The 14,991-nt window shown below is 34.1% G+C and overlaps 1 protein-coding gene across 2 annotated transcripts in view; it reads left to right on the top strand.

The window, feature by feature from the left end:
* The window catches only part of LOC145258327 (unconventional myosin-XV-like), a 597,738-nt gene that overhangs the window by 146,564 nt on the left and 436,183 nt on the right, over positions 1-14,991 (top strand). For both annotated transcript variants that reach the window (XM_080116477.1, XM_080116478.1), the window contains exons 4-7: positions 1,388-1,451; positions 6,385-6,494; positions 9,462-9,536; positions 13,847-14,047. In XM_080116477.1, the coding sequence (XP_079972603.1) occupies positions 1,388-1,451; positions 6,385-6,494; positions 9,462-9,536; positions 13,847-14,047 (450 nt within the window). The remainder of the gene's footprint in view (positions 1-1,387; positions 1,452-6,384; positions 6,495-9,461; positions 9,537-13,846; positions 14,048-14,991) is intronic.

Genomic DNA, 14,991 nt, shown 5'->3' with positions numbered 1-14,991 from the left:
TGACACATAAAAAGCCTTTGATAGGGAATGGCATAAAGGTCCACTTCACGAAATCTCCAACTATGGTATAGTTAGAAATATCTTTTGAATTATTAAATCATTTCTCTCTGATAGGTTCATAAGAGTAGTGATTGATGGGCAGAAATCAGAAGCTCACAGTATTAATGTTAAAGTCCCTCAGGAGTCCATCCTCGGCCCAACTCTATTCCTGATCTATATCAATTATCTCCCAAGATCATTCATAGACATTTATGCTGACGACACTACCATCTATGACAACACTTCAAAGACCATAAACGACTAAATTCTCTCTCCTCTGATCTTGATCACGTGATGTAATGGGGAAAGAGGTGTCTGGTTAATTTTAATGCATCTAAAATCAAGTTTCTATCTTTAGATCATCAACGATCTGATCCCTGTCTGGCATCAGTTGAAATCTTCTGGGTCTGACCTTTAATCCTGATCTGAGATGAAACACGTACATCAAATCTGTTGCCAAGGCTGCTGGAAAAATGGTGGCATCGTTCTACTGCTCTAGTAGATATTTCACTACTGATACAATTCTCTAACTGTATAAGAGCCAAGTACATCTAAGGATGTCGCCACATCTGGGCAGGAGCTGCTAGAAGCAGCTTATCCTGCTTTGACAGTTCAAAATAGACTTTGTAGCTTAGTGGGGGATACTCTTTTCTCTTCCCTGCAACCTCTTTCTCACAGGAGAGACATTGCGAGCCTGTCTCTGCTTTGTCATTATTTTCATGGCAAGTGCTCGTCTGAGCTCCAATCTATTGTCCCCTCTGTCCTGACTTGCACAAAAAACACTCGTCTAGCTGAAACCATTATCAATAATTTCCCCCACTCTTTATCTGTGCCTAAACCTAAAAGCTTTATTAGAACTGCACGCCTGTGGAACTCTGTTCTGTTTTCCTGCTTTCCAACTGACTACAATATGGTCGTCTTCAAGTTCAACGTGAACAAGTTCTTGATAAGCCATCTCCTTATGCTCGGCATGCCCTATCTTGCCTTGACAGTTCAACACCAGCTTTGAAACCAAGTAGGTGATACCCTTTTTCTTCCCTATAACCTCTTTCCAACAGAAGAGACATTGCAAGCCTGTCTCTGCTCTATCGTTATTTTCATGACACATGTTCGTCTGAGCTCCAATCTACAGTTCCCCCTTGCCAAACTTTCACAAAAAACATTCGACTACCTACAACGACTAGCAACAATTTTTCCTACTCTCTAAATGCAGGTTCTATGAACAAAGCTTCTTTCTTAGAACTGCTCGCCTTTGTTATAAATTTTTTTTTATTTTAATTTGTTTTTCAGCTTAAAAGTATTCTCTAAAATATCAAATAATTTTTTTGCTTTTGTTTTTATTCTTTAGAGAATTGTCTGAAGAAATCATTCTTAAAACGCTCGAAAAAAGATTCAGCAATGGACATATATATGTAAGTGTTTCTTTGATTTTATCTACTTTTATAAAAGGGTCTTAATGTGGTTGGTTGTTTTTGTTTTACGGCATATCAACCTTTTTCAGGTTATTTAATGCCGAATCTAGTTATTTTGAGAAACAAGTTTTAATGGAGTATATATTTTTTTTTTAAAGTCAGATTCTATTCAACCCATAGTTGGGACCCTAACAGGTACTACCACTCCGGGTCAGAGTGGACGTGGGAGCAATGCCAATTAAAGGGTGGCTCCACACTCTCCAAGGCCCGCAAGGTGGGGCCTCACCACTGGATATAGTTTAAGGTCATATCCAGGGCTTGGACCTGTGGAACAAATTGGCTTTGGTCTTCGTCCAGTAGTATAGCTGCTTAATAGTCAAAATTTAAAAAAAAATGGAACTTGGCAGGCGTGTCCACTAAATATCGTATTTCTACGCATTTTGAGTTTTTCTTTTCTTTTTTGTATATGTATTTATATAAGTCAGAGATTAACGAATAAACCTGGTGGGTTATATGTTTTGGTTTCGATTCTAGCTGATGGCATCGGCGTGTGTGTTTTCTTTAATAATCAGCCAGTCACTACTATATAATGGGTACAATATAATAATTTATAGGGTATGGTCTCTATATAAAAAAAAAATGAAATCTCCATGAATTTAAATGTTATATTTACCTTATTTTACGACTGTACCACCCTCGAAAGCGGGGCGGGGGGTGGTGGGTTCATATATATTGAATATATTATAATAATCAATAAAGAATTAGGTCTATTATAATATTGAGTACGAAATCTGCATAAATTAAAGGTGGGGCCTCACCATCGGATATAGTTTTAGGTCATATCCAGGACCGTGGTCTTAATGTGATATAACAGAACAGATATAACATAACAAAATACACACAGTGCTATGCGAAAGGAACCCAGGGGACTGCCAATTAAACACGTACTGAAAATGTGCGTCGCATGGAGAAAAGTGATACAAGAACGATACGATGGATAAGCAAGCAAAGAGAACATACAGCACCTGGATCTCCTAAATGGTCACCCATTTTAGTACCGACCGTTGCGGGAACAGATGTGTCGGTGATTATGCCAAGACAGTGACATTTTTAATGTTAAATTAAGAGTACATCCAAGTTTTGTACAGAGACTTCATTTGTGTCAGAAGTATTGTCCAGAGATTTTCATCTGAGTTTTCTGGAAGAGATGATGTATGTTGATTTTGGTGCTTGCCTTTGAAACAATGGATGACTTGTTAAGTTAAAACCTTGAAGGAATGCTATGGAAAATGAAAGTCTGAAAGTGATGATTAGAGAATGGAAAGCCCCCACCCACCCCCCAAAAAAAGACAAGAAAAAAAGAAAGTTTCTCTTTTCAGTTTATGGAAAGTATAGTCTGGCACAATTCATTTTTAAAGAAGTAAAAGAGTAAAAGAAAAAGGAAATAACGTGTGGCGAGTTTCCTCCTCCTACCCCTTTGAAAGCGAGCCGGTCAACCTGTTAGTCTTAGAGATAATTGCTGCAACACAATAGATGGCTGTAGCTAAAAACAAAGAACTGCTCTCTGACAGAAAAAAAAAACAAGGAGAGAATACCTAGCATCATGTTGTAAATGTTTCGGCGACTTACGTATGGAAACGAACGAAATAAATAACTTTTGCAGTCACCTAAAAAAAGTCTCAAAGTTTTATTTTCTTTGCGAATCTTTAAATACAGCGTTTGGTTCATTTTACTAGTAATAATTACATTACGAATGAATTTTACTTAAAGACATAATCTAAACAATATTTTGCTTTCAAAGTAATAACATTAAATTTTTAAAGTAATAATGTTATATTTAAAAAATAATAACGTTACATTAAAAAATAACAATGTTACATTTAATAAATAATATTACATTTAAAAAATTATTAAAACTTTCATTTTTAAAAACAATAAAATCGTTACATTTTAAAAACAATAAAATCGTTACATTTAAAAAACAATAAAATCATTACATTTAAAAAACAATAAAATCATTACATTTTAAAAACAATAAAATCATTACATTTTAAAAACAATAAAATCGTTACATTTTAAAAACAATAAAATCGTTACATTTTAAAAACAATAAAAACGTTGCATTTTAAAAACAATAAAAACGTTGCATTTTAAAAACAATAAAAATGTTGCATCCTAAAAAACAATGAAAACGTTACATCCTAAAAAACAATGGAAACGTTACATCCCAAAAAACGATGAAATCGTTACATCTTAAAAAACAATGAAAACGTTACATCTTAAAAAAAACAATGAAAACGTTACATCTTAAACAATAAGAACGTTACCTCTTAAACAATAAGAACGTTACCTCTTAAACAGTAAGAACGTTACATCTTAAACAGTAAGAACGTTACATCTTAAAAATAATGTTACATTTAAAAATAATGTTACATTTAAAAATAATGTTACATTTTAAAAATAATGTTACATTTTAAAAATAATGTTACATTTTAAAAATGTTACATTTTAAAAATGTTACATTTTAAAAATGTTACATTTTAAAAATGTTACATTTTAAAAATAAGATTACATTTTAAAAATGTTACATTTTAAAAATGTTACATTTTAAAAATGTTACATTTTAAAAATGTTACATTTTAAAAATAAGATTACATTTTAAAAATAAGATTACATTTTAAAAATAATAATGTTACATTTTAAAAATATTACATTTTAAAAATATTACATTTTTAGAATAATAATGTTACATTTTTAGAATAATAATGTTACATTTTTAGAATAATAATGTTACATTTTTTAAATAATGAAAACGTTATATTTTAATAACCATGTTACATTTTTAAAAAATAACGACGTTACATTTTAAAAATAAGAAAAGAGTTACATTAAAAAAACGTTACGTTTTAAAACTAATAAAAACGTTACACTTAAAAAATAACAACGAAAGAAGTAGAACAATAGACAATGGGAAATATTAAACATTCCGGAATGAAAGAATATTTATATAAATCGACAATAGAAAGCAAAGAGAGTTGGTCACAGAACGAGGACAAGCTACATATCTGCACCACACCCCCACCATGTGCCTTCACTTATACCACAACCGTCATACTAAAATTAAACAGGTTGTCATTAAGAATAAGCAAAATATTTTTATAACCCAGCTGTGTTGTTTTATTTGCTGCCTAGTGTATATATTGTGGACCAATGAAAAAAAGTATTATTTCCACAACGTTTTGGTTGATTTAATCTTCGACCTTCTATAACACTATGGTGTCATGAATGCATGCAGTGAGGTGCATATTACGGTGAGAAGGGGTGTTTGACCATACGGGATGGTGTGGAGGAGTGCAGAGAAATGCAAAACCTTAGCTAGGAAAATAGAACCAACCACTGATATATCATTATGGGCCTGTTAAAGGCAAAGCAGATGGTATATTGTCTCAGAAGTAGACAGATTTGGAATTATCTACGATATGTCAAAAGAGATGGTTGCATTAGAAGTGACATTAAATGATAAGGACCGCACACAGTGCTAGGCGAAAGGAACCCAGGGGACTTCCAATAGATATCAGTGTGAGCACACACCCCCCTTCCAGGAAAGGGAGCGAGAGGTGTTGAGAGGACGAGACAAGGAGAGGAAGAATGTTTTTAACCACCCTCCAAAGGAGAGGTGGGGAAGGGGGGTTGGATTTAGAAAAAGAAATTCTAAAATGAGTAGAGTCGTAGCCAGCAAACTGAACGGCTGGGCTGGTCACGCGCTCCCAATTTGGGGCCCTCTGGGCCTGATGCTATGATGTTAACTAACCTGTGTCAATGGGAACTCTGTGACTTTACTTGTCTGGTCTTACATCGTTCACTGTTATAGTCAATCACCTCAATTTAGACAGTAGCTGTTATGAAGTAATGAAATTAATAAATAGTTTGTTATTGTTATAAACTGGAGTTCTGTTTGTTTGTGGGGAGGACTCTTCATTTTGCAGCAAGCCGCAAGGATCAGCAGAGTGATTGATGTACCTGGAGACTACACAGGATAGGAGACGATTCGGTTGAGAGGCAAAACGCCCCACACACAGCGGGTGAAGACGATCAACAGGCCAACTTGTGACGGGACAACGTACGATCGAAAGAACACCTGTCATATCGGATGCAGTCCGACAAGATTAGAGACACCTGGTGTGGTTGGTGCAGTATCGGTCCAGTGTATCTTATTGAACTTTGCAATCTTTGTTGAATACAGAAATCTGCACAGAATTTCAAATGGAAGCCTTTATTTAATCAACATGGGTAGCATGCTCGCGTTCTGTCAACCATGAAGTCTTAAATAATTCGCAATTGCATTTTTCGGGTAACCTGCACTGAAGATTGAACCTTCAAGGGCCCGTAGCACTGTGGATAGGGTACTTAGTGAAATTCAGTTGTAAAAGTTACATTCCTGGAGATTGAAGGTTCAATACTCAGTGCAGGCAGCACTCAAAAATACAATTGCAAATTACTTAGGACCTCTATTCAGTCATGGCTAATGGAACAAGAGCATGCTACACCCGTGGGTTTAATAAAGGCTTCTGTTGGAAATTCTGTGCAGATTCCCGCGTTTGAAAGAAAAATCCCCGAATCAGACAAGATATACTTAAATACAGTCGGAGGTTATATTGAAGGAAACGTAAAAATAACACTCAAAATGAGAACGCTAGTCTAAAGAATCCAAATAATGAATAATCAATCCTCATCTCAAAAATTCAGAAATGTAATATGAATAACTATTTGAAGTTTAAACGTAAAAGCTTTTATCGAAATGACTGGATTCGACATTAAATAACGCAAAAAGGGTTGACATGCCGTAAAATAAAACAATTACTCATCTGCTGTATATAAGGTATTTGCTTGATTATATAAATGTTTTCATTAGTTTTATTTTTTTTTATTTCAGAGCTACATTGGCTCAATTCTTTTGGCTTGTAACCCGTATCAAATGCTCAATATTTATGGCAAAGACAGCGTCAAAAAATATGAAGGTCGATCAATTGGAGAGCTGCCTCCGTAAGTAGTTATTTATTTTTATTTATTTATTTATTTATTTATTTTACATTGACGTTTTCATTTATTTACATTACCGCGGATCCATTAATACTGCAGACTTATTTTTATGAATATGTATTATTATAAATATGTTTGGTGGTCCGGAGGAAGAGGCTTAGTAAATGAAGTCAAAGGTCACTTTGTGGCTGGGTTCAAATCTACCAACTGGCAGGAATTGTCATCCTAAACTAATGATTGTGTAACCATGTAACACTAATGAAGCATCGTAGGTATAAACAAATAATTATTATTTAATCATAATTATCAACCCCCCTCCTTTAGGAATACTCAAGGACGGGCACTGTCTGGTAAGTATAAACTAAGATGCAGTCAATTAGCATTTATGCGATGTTCACAAATTCCTATCGTTTGAACACTATGGATTGTCTATTGTCTGTGGGTCTTGGGATAAGACATCAGATTTTCTTTCACTTTCTTTTCCGCCTTCGTGTCACGGGTTCGAGCCTGCCTGCCTACTACCATTTTGGTTTTTTTTGCTCAACACACACCTCCAAAGAACCCGGGCACCCAGGTTAGTATAATAGAAACCTATGTATGACTTATGTACAATGATGGCATCTCCTAGTGTCTAATAACGTTATATATATATATATATATATATATATATATATATATATATATATATATATATGATTGTTGAGCTGGATTAAATCCGACGATATGAAATAAAATGGAGGTGGAAGGACCTGGATACTCAACGTTTCGCCCGATTTATGCGGGCTTCTTCAAGAGGGATGGTCATGAAATGCAAAAAAGAACGAAACTCAAAGCGCTTTTCGTACGTTATATATATATATATATATATATATATATATATATATATATATATATATATATATATATATATATATAACGTTATTAGCCACTAGGAGATGCCATCACTATACATAAGTCATACATAGGTTTCTATTATACTAACCTGGGTGCCCGGGGTCTTTGGAGATGTGTGTTGAGCAAAAAAACAAAATGCAAATGACCATCCCTCTTGAAGAAGCCCGCATAAATCGGGCGAAACGTTGAGTATCCAGGTCCTTCCACCTCCATTTTATTTCATATATATATATATATATATATATATATATATATATATATATATATATACCGTTAAAGGTATTCAGGAGGGAAAACTCGTGAATTAAATCAAGGTTATTAAGAGTGCTCAATAAAAAGAGCAAAATATATTTTTATTTCTGAAACATTAGCATGTTCAGTGTAGCGACTATATAATATTTGTCTATATAAATATAATAAAAAAAAAAAACTATTCCTCCTTACAGGCGTATATCCTTTAAAAAAAGTCCGTCTGTACGAAAAGCGCTTTGAGTTTCGTTCTTTTTTTGCATTTCATGATTTTTTTTATTTTATTTTTTTTACTTAATCGACTTATTTATTTTATAACATTCCGAATAGCGTTCACTTTTTTCAAACGTATACGTCTGTAAAGAGAAATAGAAAGTTTTTTTTTTTTTTTTTTTTTTTGTCGAATTCTTGTAATAAAAACAAAAAAAGTACATCTAATGTGTCTCGCGAAATTGTTCCAACTGCAAGCGAAGGTTTCTCTGCTTACACAAAGTAAGGGGGCTGAAACTGATGGCAAGCCCCTCAAAGACAGACAGGTGGAACTTATTGCGTCTTCTGTGTAATTTTTTCGTGATTTTTTTCTTTTTTTATTGACATATTTATTTTATAACATTCCGAATAGTATTCAGTTTTTTTCTCGGGTTTTATTACACTTTGTGATTTTTTTTTTAATCGACTTATGTATTATTTTTTAACGTTCGATCAGGGTTCACTTCTTTCTCATTATTTAAAAATTTTGCTATTCGAATAAAGATATATATATATATATATATATATATATATATATATATATATATATATATATATACTTTGGGGAAAAATTCCAGCAGATAGAAAGAAAAAATTTTCAAAATAAGAGCGTAATATTTAGTAATTGTCTGTATTTTTGAGATGAGGTGTTTTCATTGATTGAGATTGTCGGACTGACTTCCTCATCTTGGTTGTTATTGTCACAACGTTTCGGCCGTTTTGCCCTCCGGCCTTCGTCAGGTGTTTTGTATCGAACTGGGGAACCGTTTGTTAGGAGTCTCGAACCCAACCCTTTTTTTATTACTATTACGGGGGTACCGTGTTCGGACTCCAGCTAGGCTTTTGGGACATATTTGCTGATTCTCTATTTTGAATGTTACTTTTTCACTGCCTTCGTTCAGGATTGAACTCAGCACCTTTGGGTAACTGTAAACTGCTGAGTTCAATCCTGAACGAAGGCAGTGAAAAAGTAACATTCAAAACAGAGAATCAGCAATTATGTCCCAAAAGCCTAGCTGGAGTCCGAACACGGTACCCCCGCAATAATAAAAGGGTTGGGTTCGAGACTCCTAACAAACGGTTCCCCAGTTCGATACAAAACACCTGACGAAGGCCGGAGGGCAAAACGGCCGAAATGTTGTGACAATAACAACCAAGATGAGGAAGTCAGTCCGACAATCTCAATCAGCGTAATATTTGTATTTTTATTTTCAGAAGTTCAGATAAGACAAGCCATAGGGAACCATTTTAGTTCCCAATATCAAGTTCTCTTCAGCCGATCTATTTCATAAGTTTGTGAGCTATAATCGAAACCAAAAGAAAAACTTATGAAGTATTCTTGGTAAAATTATTTATAAAACAAATAGTTGACTTCGGTGCCATCAGCTATAATCGAAACCGAAACCAAAACTTATGAAGATTTTTTGATAAAATTATTTATTACAAGAAATGGAAGATCATAACAATTAAATGACAGTCACTCGAAAAAAAAAAAAAAAAAGAAAAATTTGTGTGAGACACACAATATAACACACGCTATTAATATATCGAATTTTTTTTTTTTTTTTTTTTTTTCAGTCACCTTTTTGCCATCAGTAATGCTTGCTACAGCAGAATGTGCCGCGACAAACACGATCAGGTGGTTCTCATCAGGTAGGTCATTTTAGAACCGCAAATTAAAGTAAATGAACGTATACAACATTGCCCACAACAAAGGAGGTGATACCTGGGAGGATGGTATCTTGACAACAGAATAGATATTACACTTATTCATCCCCCCCCCAAAAAAAATAAAGTCAGATGGTATCATAACCATAGAACAAGTACTACACTAACCTCCCCACCCATCCTAACCAAACAGGAGGAGATAATACCTGGGAGAATAGTATCACAACAACAGATACTACCCAAGCTTCCCCTCTGAATTTAGCATTGGAAGGTAGTAATAGTATAGTTTCAGCTTCAGACATTCTTATTGATAGTATTCAAATCCGTCTGTGGAACACAATATTGTGTGTCTGCTTCCCAACTGATTATAACATGGTCGTTTTCAAATCCAGTGTGAATAACGTTTCAATTGAGCCGTCTTCTTAGATAATATAGCTGTACCCAAGTTTCCACCGTGACTGATCTTCTTGTTTCACCATCTACCTAACATTTAACCTTTATCCTAGAGTGGCCCTCAGGCCTTGATAAATGGTGTCTTCCTGAAGTATTCTCAACCAATGAAAATTGTTTCAAACTTCAAAAGAAACACATCTATGTGAAAGTAATAAGCCAATATAAGTCCCGATGGTGACTGGTGAAGCATTGCAATACCTTTCTGGAAACTCCTGCAGCTGCGCTGGCTCCGACCGTATTGGCTTGCCTTTCCATCAGACTTTGTTTGCAATGCTGAGAGGGGGACGCTGGTAACTGGGTAAACCTAGGTCTCATTATCACCCGCCCAGACCTGCATCCAGAGAACCACTTCCAACTTTGAACTGTAAAGCCGCAACAGAGGCTGCGGTGCACCAGACTAGATGTAGAATGGCATTGTTTTAGACAGAAGGTTGCCATCGCGCATATAAATAACCCAAAGCGCTGTTTTTAAAAAATATCAGAAAACGGGTTCAAAGTTTTGCAATTTTGTAATCCGTGTATCCAAAAATATTCAATAGGTATTCGTTTGGGGTTTGCTTTAAGGGGGGGAAAGGTTGGGAACTGTTGTATTAAATACATTTAATCATTAAAAAAAAATAAAAATAAAAACTGTTTCTCTATTTTTTTTATTGTTTTCTCTAAAAAAAAATTTTTTTAATACACATTTGATTGAGGTCCCCAGAATCATAGAGTACTAAGCACCACTTATAAAAAAACGTCAGAAAACAAGTTCAAAGTTTCATGACTTTTGTAATCTGTGAATTTCAGGAACTAAAAGAAATAATCGTTTAGGGTTTGTTTTAAAATGAAGTGTAAAATCTCAACTATCACATCATGTTCATTTCAAAAATGATGACAGTTGTGATGTAATGATGACTAATGTGAGAACGGTGACAATGTAATGTGTTATTGCCTGTAAAAAATAGTAATAAAGTTTAAACAAGTTAAAGAAACAATACAAACAAGTTTTACTGCACTTACATTGCTTCTTAGTCATTCTGTGCTGATGTTGGTGTCAACATAATCCATGAATGTGTTGCAATCATCAGCGTCATCAGATTCTTCACTGACAACCGCAGTTGCCTGTGAGGTCGGCGTTTTTTTGTTTTTCATGTCTCGATGAAGAGCTTTTTGTTAATCTAGAACAACATGAAGATAAGAGGCGTGTGCAGGGGGTACAAAGATGAGCAGCGTCTCTACCCTAGTAAGTTTGTCTTTTTTTCAGTAAAGGTTGCCGTGATAAACATTGGATTTTGACAATGTTGTCAGATGTATTCTGTACTTTCGACCTGCGTTCTGAGTAGAGGAAAATTTGGAGAATGCAGTGATATACATCTCGTTTTCCCTATATATGCTGCTTGGTACTGTATAATTTTGAGAGCCTCAATCATTCTTAGACCGTATGTGATTATTATTATCTAGATGCATTTGTGCTCCGTATAAATGATAGTTTGGTTTGGTTGGTTTTTGTTTTACGGCATATCAACCCTTTTCGGGTTATTTAATGTGGAATCCAAAGATTTTGAAGAAAAATTTTTTTAATAGAATATATTTGTTTTCACGTCTGTTTCTATTTAACCTATAGTTGGGACCCTAACAGGTACTACCACTCCAGGTCAGAGTGGACCTGGGAGCAATGGTAATTAAAGGGTGGCTCCACACTCCCCAAAGCCCACAAGCTGGGGCCTCACCATTGGATATAGTTTAAGGTCATATCCAGGACCCCCATTGAGGAACTTTTACCCTCTGCAGGGGGGGGGGGCAGTCGGCGTATTCTAATGCCCCACCGACAGGGCCAATGATAGTTTGGGGAACACAATGGTATACATAACTCGTTTTCCCTATATTGTATACTATTTATAGTATGTGGTATATTGTATACTATTTATAGTATGTGGTATATTGTATACTATTTATAGTATGTGGTATATTGTATACGATATATAGTATGTGGTATATTGTATACGATATATAGTATGTGGTATATTGTATACGATATATAGTATGTGGTATATTGTATACGATATATAGTATGTGGTATATTGTATACGATATATAGTATGTGGTATATTGTATACGATATATAGTATGTGGTATATTGTATACGATATATAGTATGTGGTATATTGTATACGATATATAGTATATGGTACTTTATGATTCCGAGGGTCTCATATATGTTTCATTCTCTTCCTTTGTCAATTCATAAGTGACTTCCTTGATGAAATAGACTCTGAGATGGGTATATTTGCTGATGACCTCATACTCTACAACAGGCATGAAGAAAAAACGAATGAACACGTATCCAAGATAATGGCAGAAACCTTAGAGGAAGACCTCCAGTCTATAGAGGAATGGGGTCAAAAATGGATGGTAACGTCCAATGCTGCCAAGACTAAGCTCGTTTCCTTTAATAATTGCAAGAAACTTTCTCAACCAACAATAGTTATGGCTAAAGATATATTACCTGAAAGTACTTCGTTTAAACTCCTCGGCTTAACGTTCATGGGGAACATGAGTTGGAACAGGTACATCGAGAGCATTGCCAAGGCTCTCTCTACCATGCTAGAAAGTTACTTACGTCTGAAAGTATTCTGTACCTCTACAAGGCAACCATTCGCCCATGTATAGAGTATTGTTGTTATATTAAGGTTGGTGCATCTGCTGATGGCCTCTCGCTCCTGGACAGGGTTTAAAAGAGTCACCAACCTGATAGGTCCTGAACTGTCATCTAAGCTTCAACCTCTGTCCGAAATGTTGCATACCTCTGCCTGTTTTACAAGTATTTTAATGGTGGATGCTCTAACGAACTATAAACCCTTGTACCCTCCCCCACCTCGATGTAATTTCCCCCAACAAACCTGACAAACAGCAAAGTCCCACCCCTACACAGTCGAGATCCCTAGATGTAAGAAAGCCTTTTATTCTAATAGTTTCTTCCCCAGAACTGCTAGACTTTGGAATTCCCTTCTGGATTCCTGCTTCCCCTATTGTACTGACATGCAGAAGTTCAAGTGTAATGTGAAAATACATCTTGCTGCTCAACTCCCTACATAGTAGCCCCCTACATCAAAATGGCACTGTACCTTGTTTGGGGTGAAAATGTAATAGATAAAAAAAATAAAAAACATAACTTTTATAGACAATATTAATTGTTCATATGATTCTTGGCGATACCCAAAGACGGTATCATTGTCTAAAATAGTGGCTACCAAAGCCAGGAACCATTAAACAAGTTAAGGAATAATTAATTTCCCCTACTTGCCTGTCACGTCTGAAATAACGTCAAACGTTTAAAATTTACATATTTGTGTGATGACCAATTTCTTAAAGAATCTTTTTTCTTTTTATTTTTTTATTTATTTTTTATTTTTTAAATTTTCATTTAATTTTATTTTTTATTTAATTTTTATTTATATTAATTTTTTATTTTTATTTAATTTTCTTATTTTTATCTAATTTTTTATTGTATTTTATTTTTTATATTTTATTTTTATTTTTATTTATTTTTATTTATTTTTATTTTTATTTATTTTTTATTTTATTATTTATTTATTTATTATTTATTTTTTTTATTTTATTATTTATTTATTTATTTTTTATTTATTTATTTTTTTTTATTTATTTTTTATTTTTATTTATTCTTAACTTTAAATTTATTTTAAAAAATTTATTACATTTTTGAAATATATTTTTATCTTTAATTTATTTTTATGTTTTGTTTATTTTTATTTTCTTTTTTTTTAATAAAATTTTTTGTTTTTTATTTATTATTAGTAGTAATAGTATTTTTTATTATTATTATTATTTTAAATCTGCAGCGGGGAGAGCGGTTCTGGTAAAACGGAAAGTACAAAGCTGATTATGCAATACTTAGCAGCAACCAATCGGAACGGTAACAATGATATCCCGGATCAAATTCTGGAAGGGAATCCATTGTTGGAATCCTTCGGAAATGCAAAAACGATTCGCAACGACAATTCCAGTCGATTTGGAAAATACATTGAACTTTTTTTTCAAAGGTTTGTTCGTTTTACAATTGGTTTTATTTATTTTTGTTTTCACCATTTTTTTTTTTTGGACGGGGTGAGGGTTTACTAGCATGCCTTTCAACTTTTCTTTCGTTCTCTTTTTCACTCTTCTGTTTTTTGTTCAAAAATCTGTTCATTTTACAACTATTTAAATATTTTTTTAATCTATTGTTTGTTAGAATTAAAAAGGAAAAAGAATTAAATGCCTAATTAAATGTCGTGGTTTAAATGTTGAAAGAAGAACGAGAAAGCTTGGAAACAGTGAAATGAAATATATATTAACAGAAAATACAGAAACGTATATTGGTTGCGTGGGACTCTGCTCAACTAGGACAAAGTAAGGTTACGACCCACTTCCACCTAGTTCCTATTTACAATGCCTCCCCACGGGACAGAGTTAGACACCAGGGTCGTTTTTTAACGTGGAGAAAAGGAACAAAAATAAAAATTGTCTCAGTCGTGAAGGATTTCTCCTCCACTGACAGAGAACAAGAAATTGAAGTGCAGCATCTGAAGAACAGATACTACACTTTGATCTTGTCCCGAAGGCCGTTACCCACTTCCACCTAGTTTCAGGTCCAGACTGCTCGATAGCAAAAATTGGTTACCGGAAGTGACGTCAGGAATAGTCCATCGTCAAAGTCTATCAGGGTGTCACCACGTTGTGACAACGTCGTTAGTGTTTCTTTAGAACAAGAACAAAAATTGAAAGGTTAAAAAAAAAAAATGAATTTTCATTAAAAGCAATTACGTTTCTGATTTTTTTTTTATGAGAATTGGTTATTTGTATTATTTGGATTCATCGGACTTCTGTTCTCATCTTGAGTGTCATTTTCACATTTCGGTTGATGTAACCTCTGACCTTCTTCAGGCGTATCCTGTTGAACTCGGGAATTTTTTTTGTCAAACTTGGGAATTTGGACTGAATTTCATAC

The sequence above is a fragment of the Euprymna scolopes genome, chromosome 33 (assembly GCF_053919585.1).
Source record: "Euprymna scolopes isolate OS-2025 chromosome 33, ASM5391958v1, whole genome shotgun sequence".
NCBI classification, from domain to species: Eukaryota; Metazoa; Mollusca; class Cephalopoda; order Sepiida; family Sepiolidae; genus Euprymna; species Euprymna scolopes.
The sequence above is the reverse complement of the archived record's forward strand: the minus strand, read 5'-3'. Positions and strand labels throughout refer to the sequence as shown.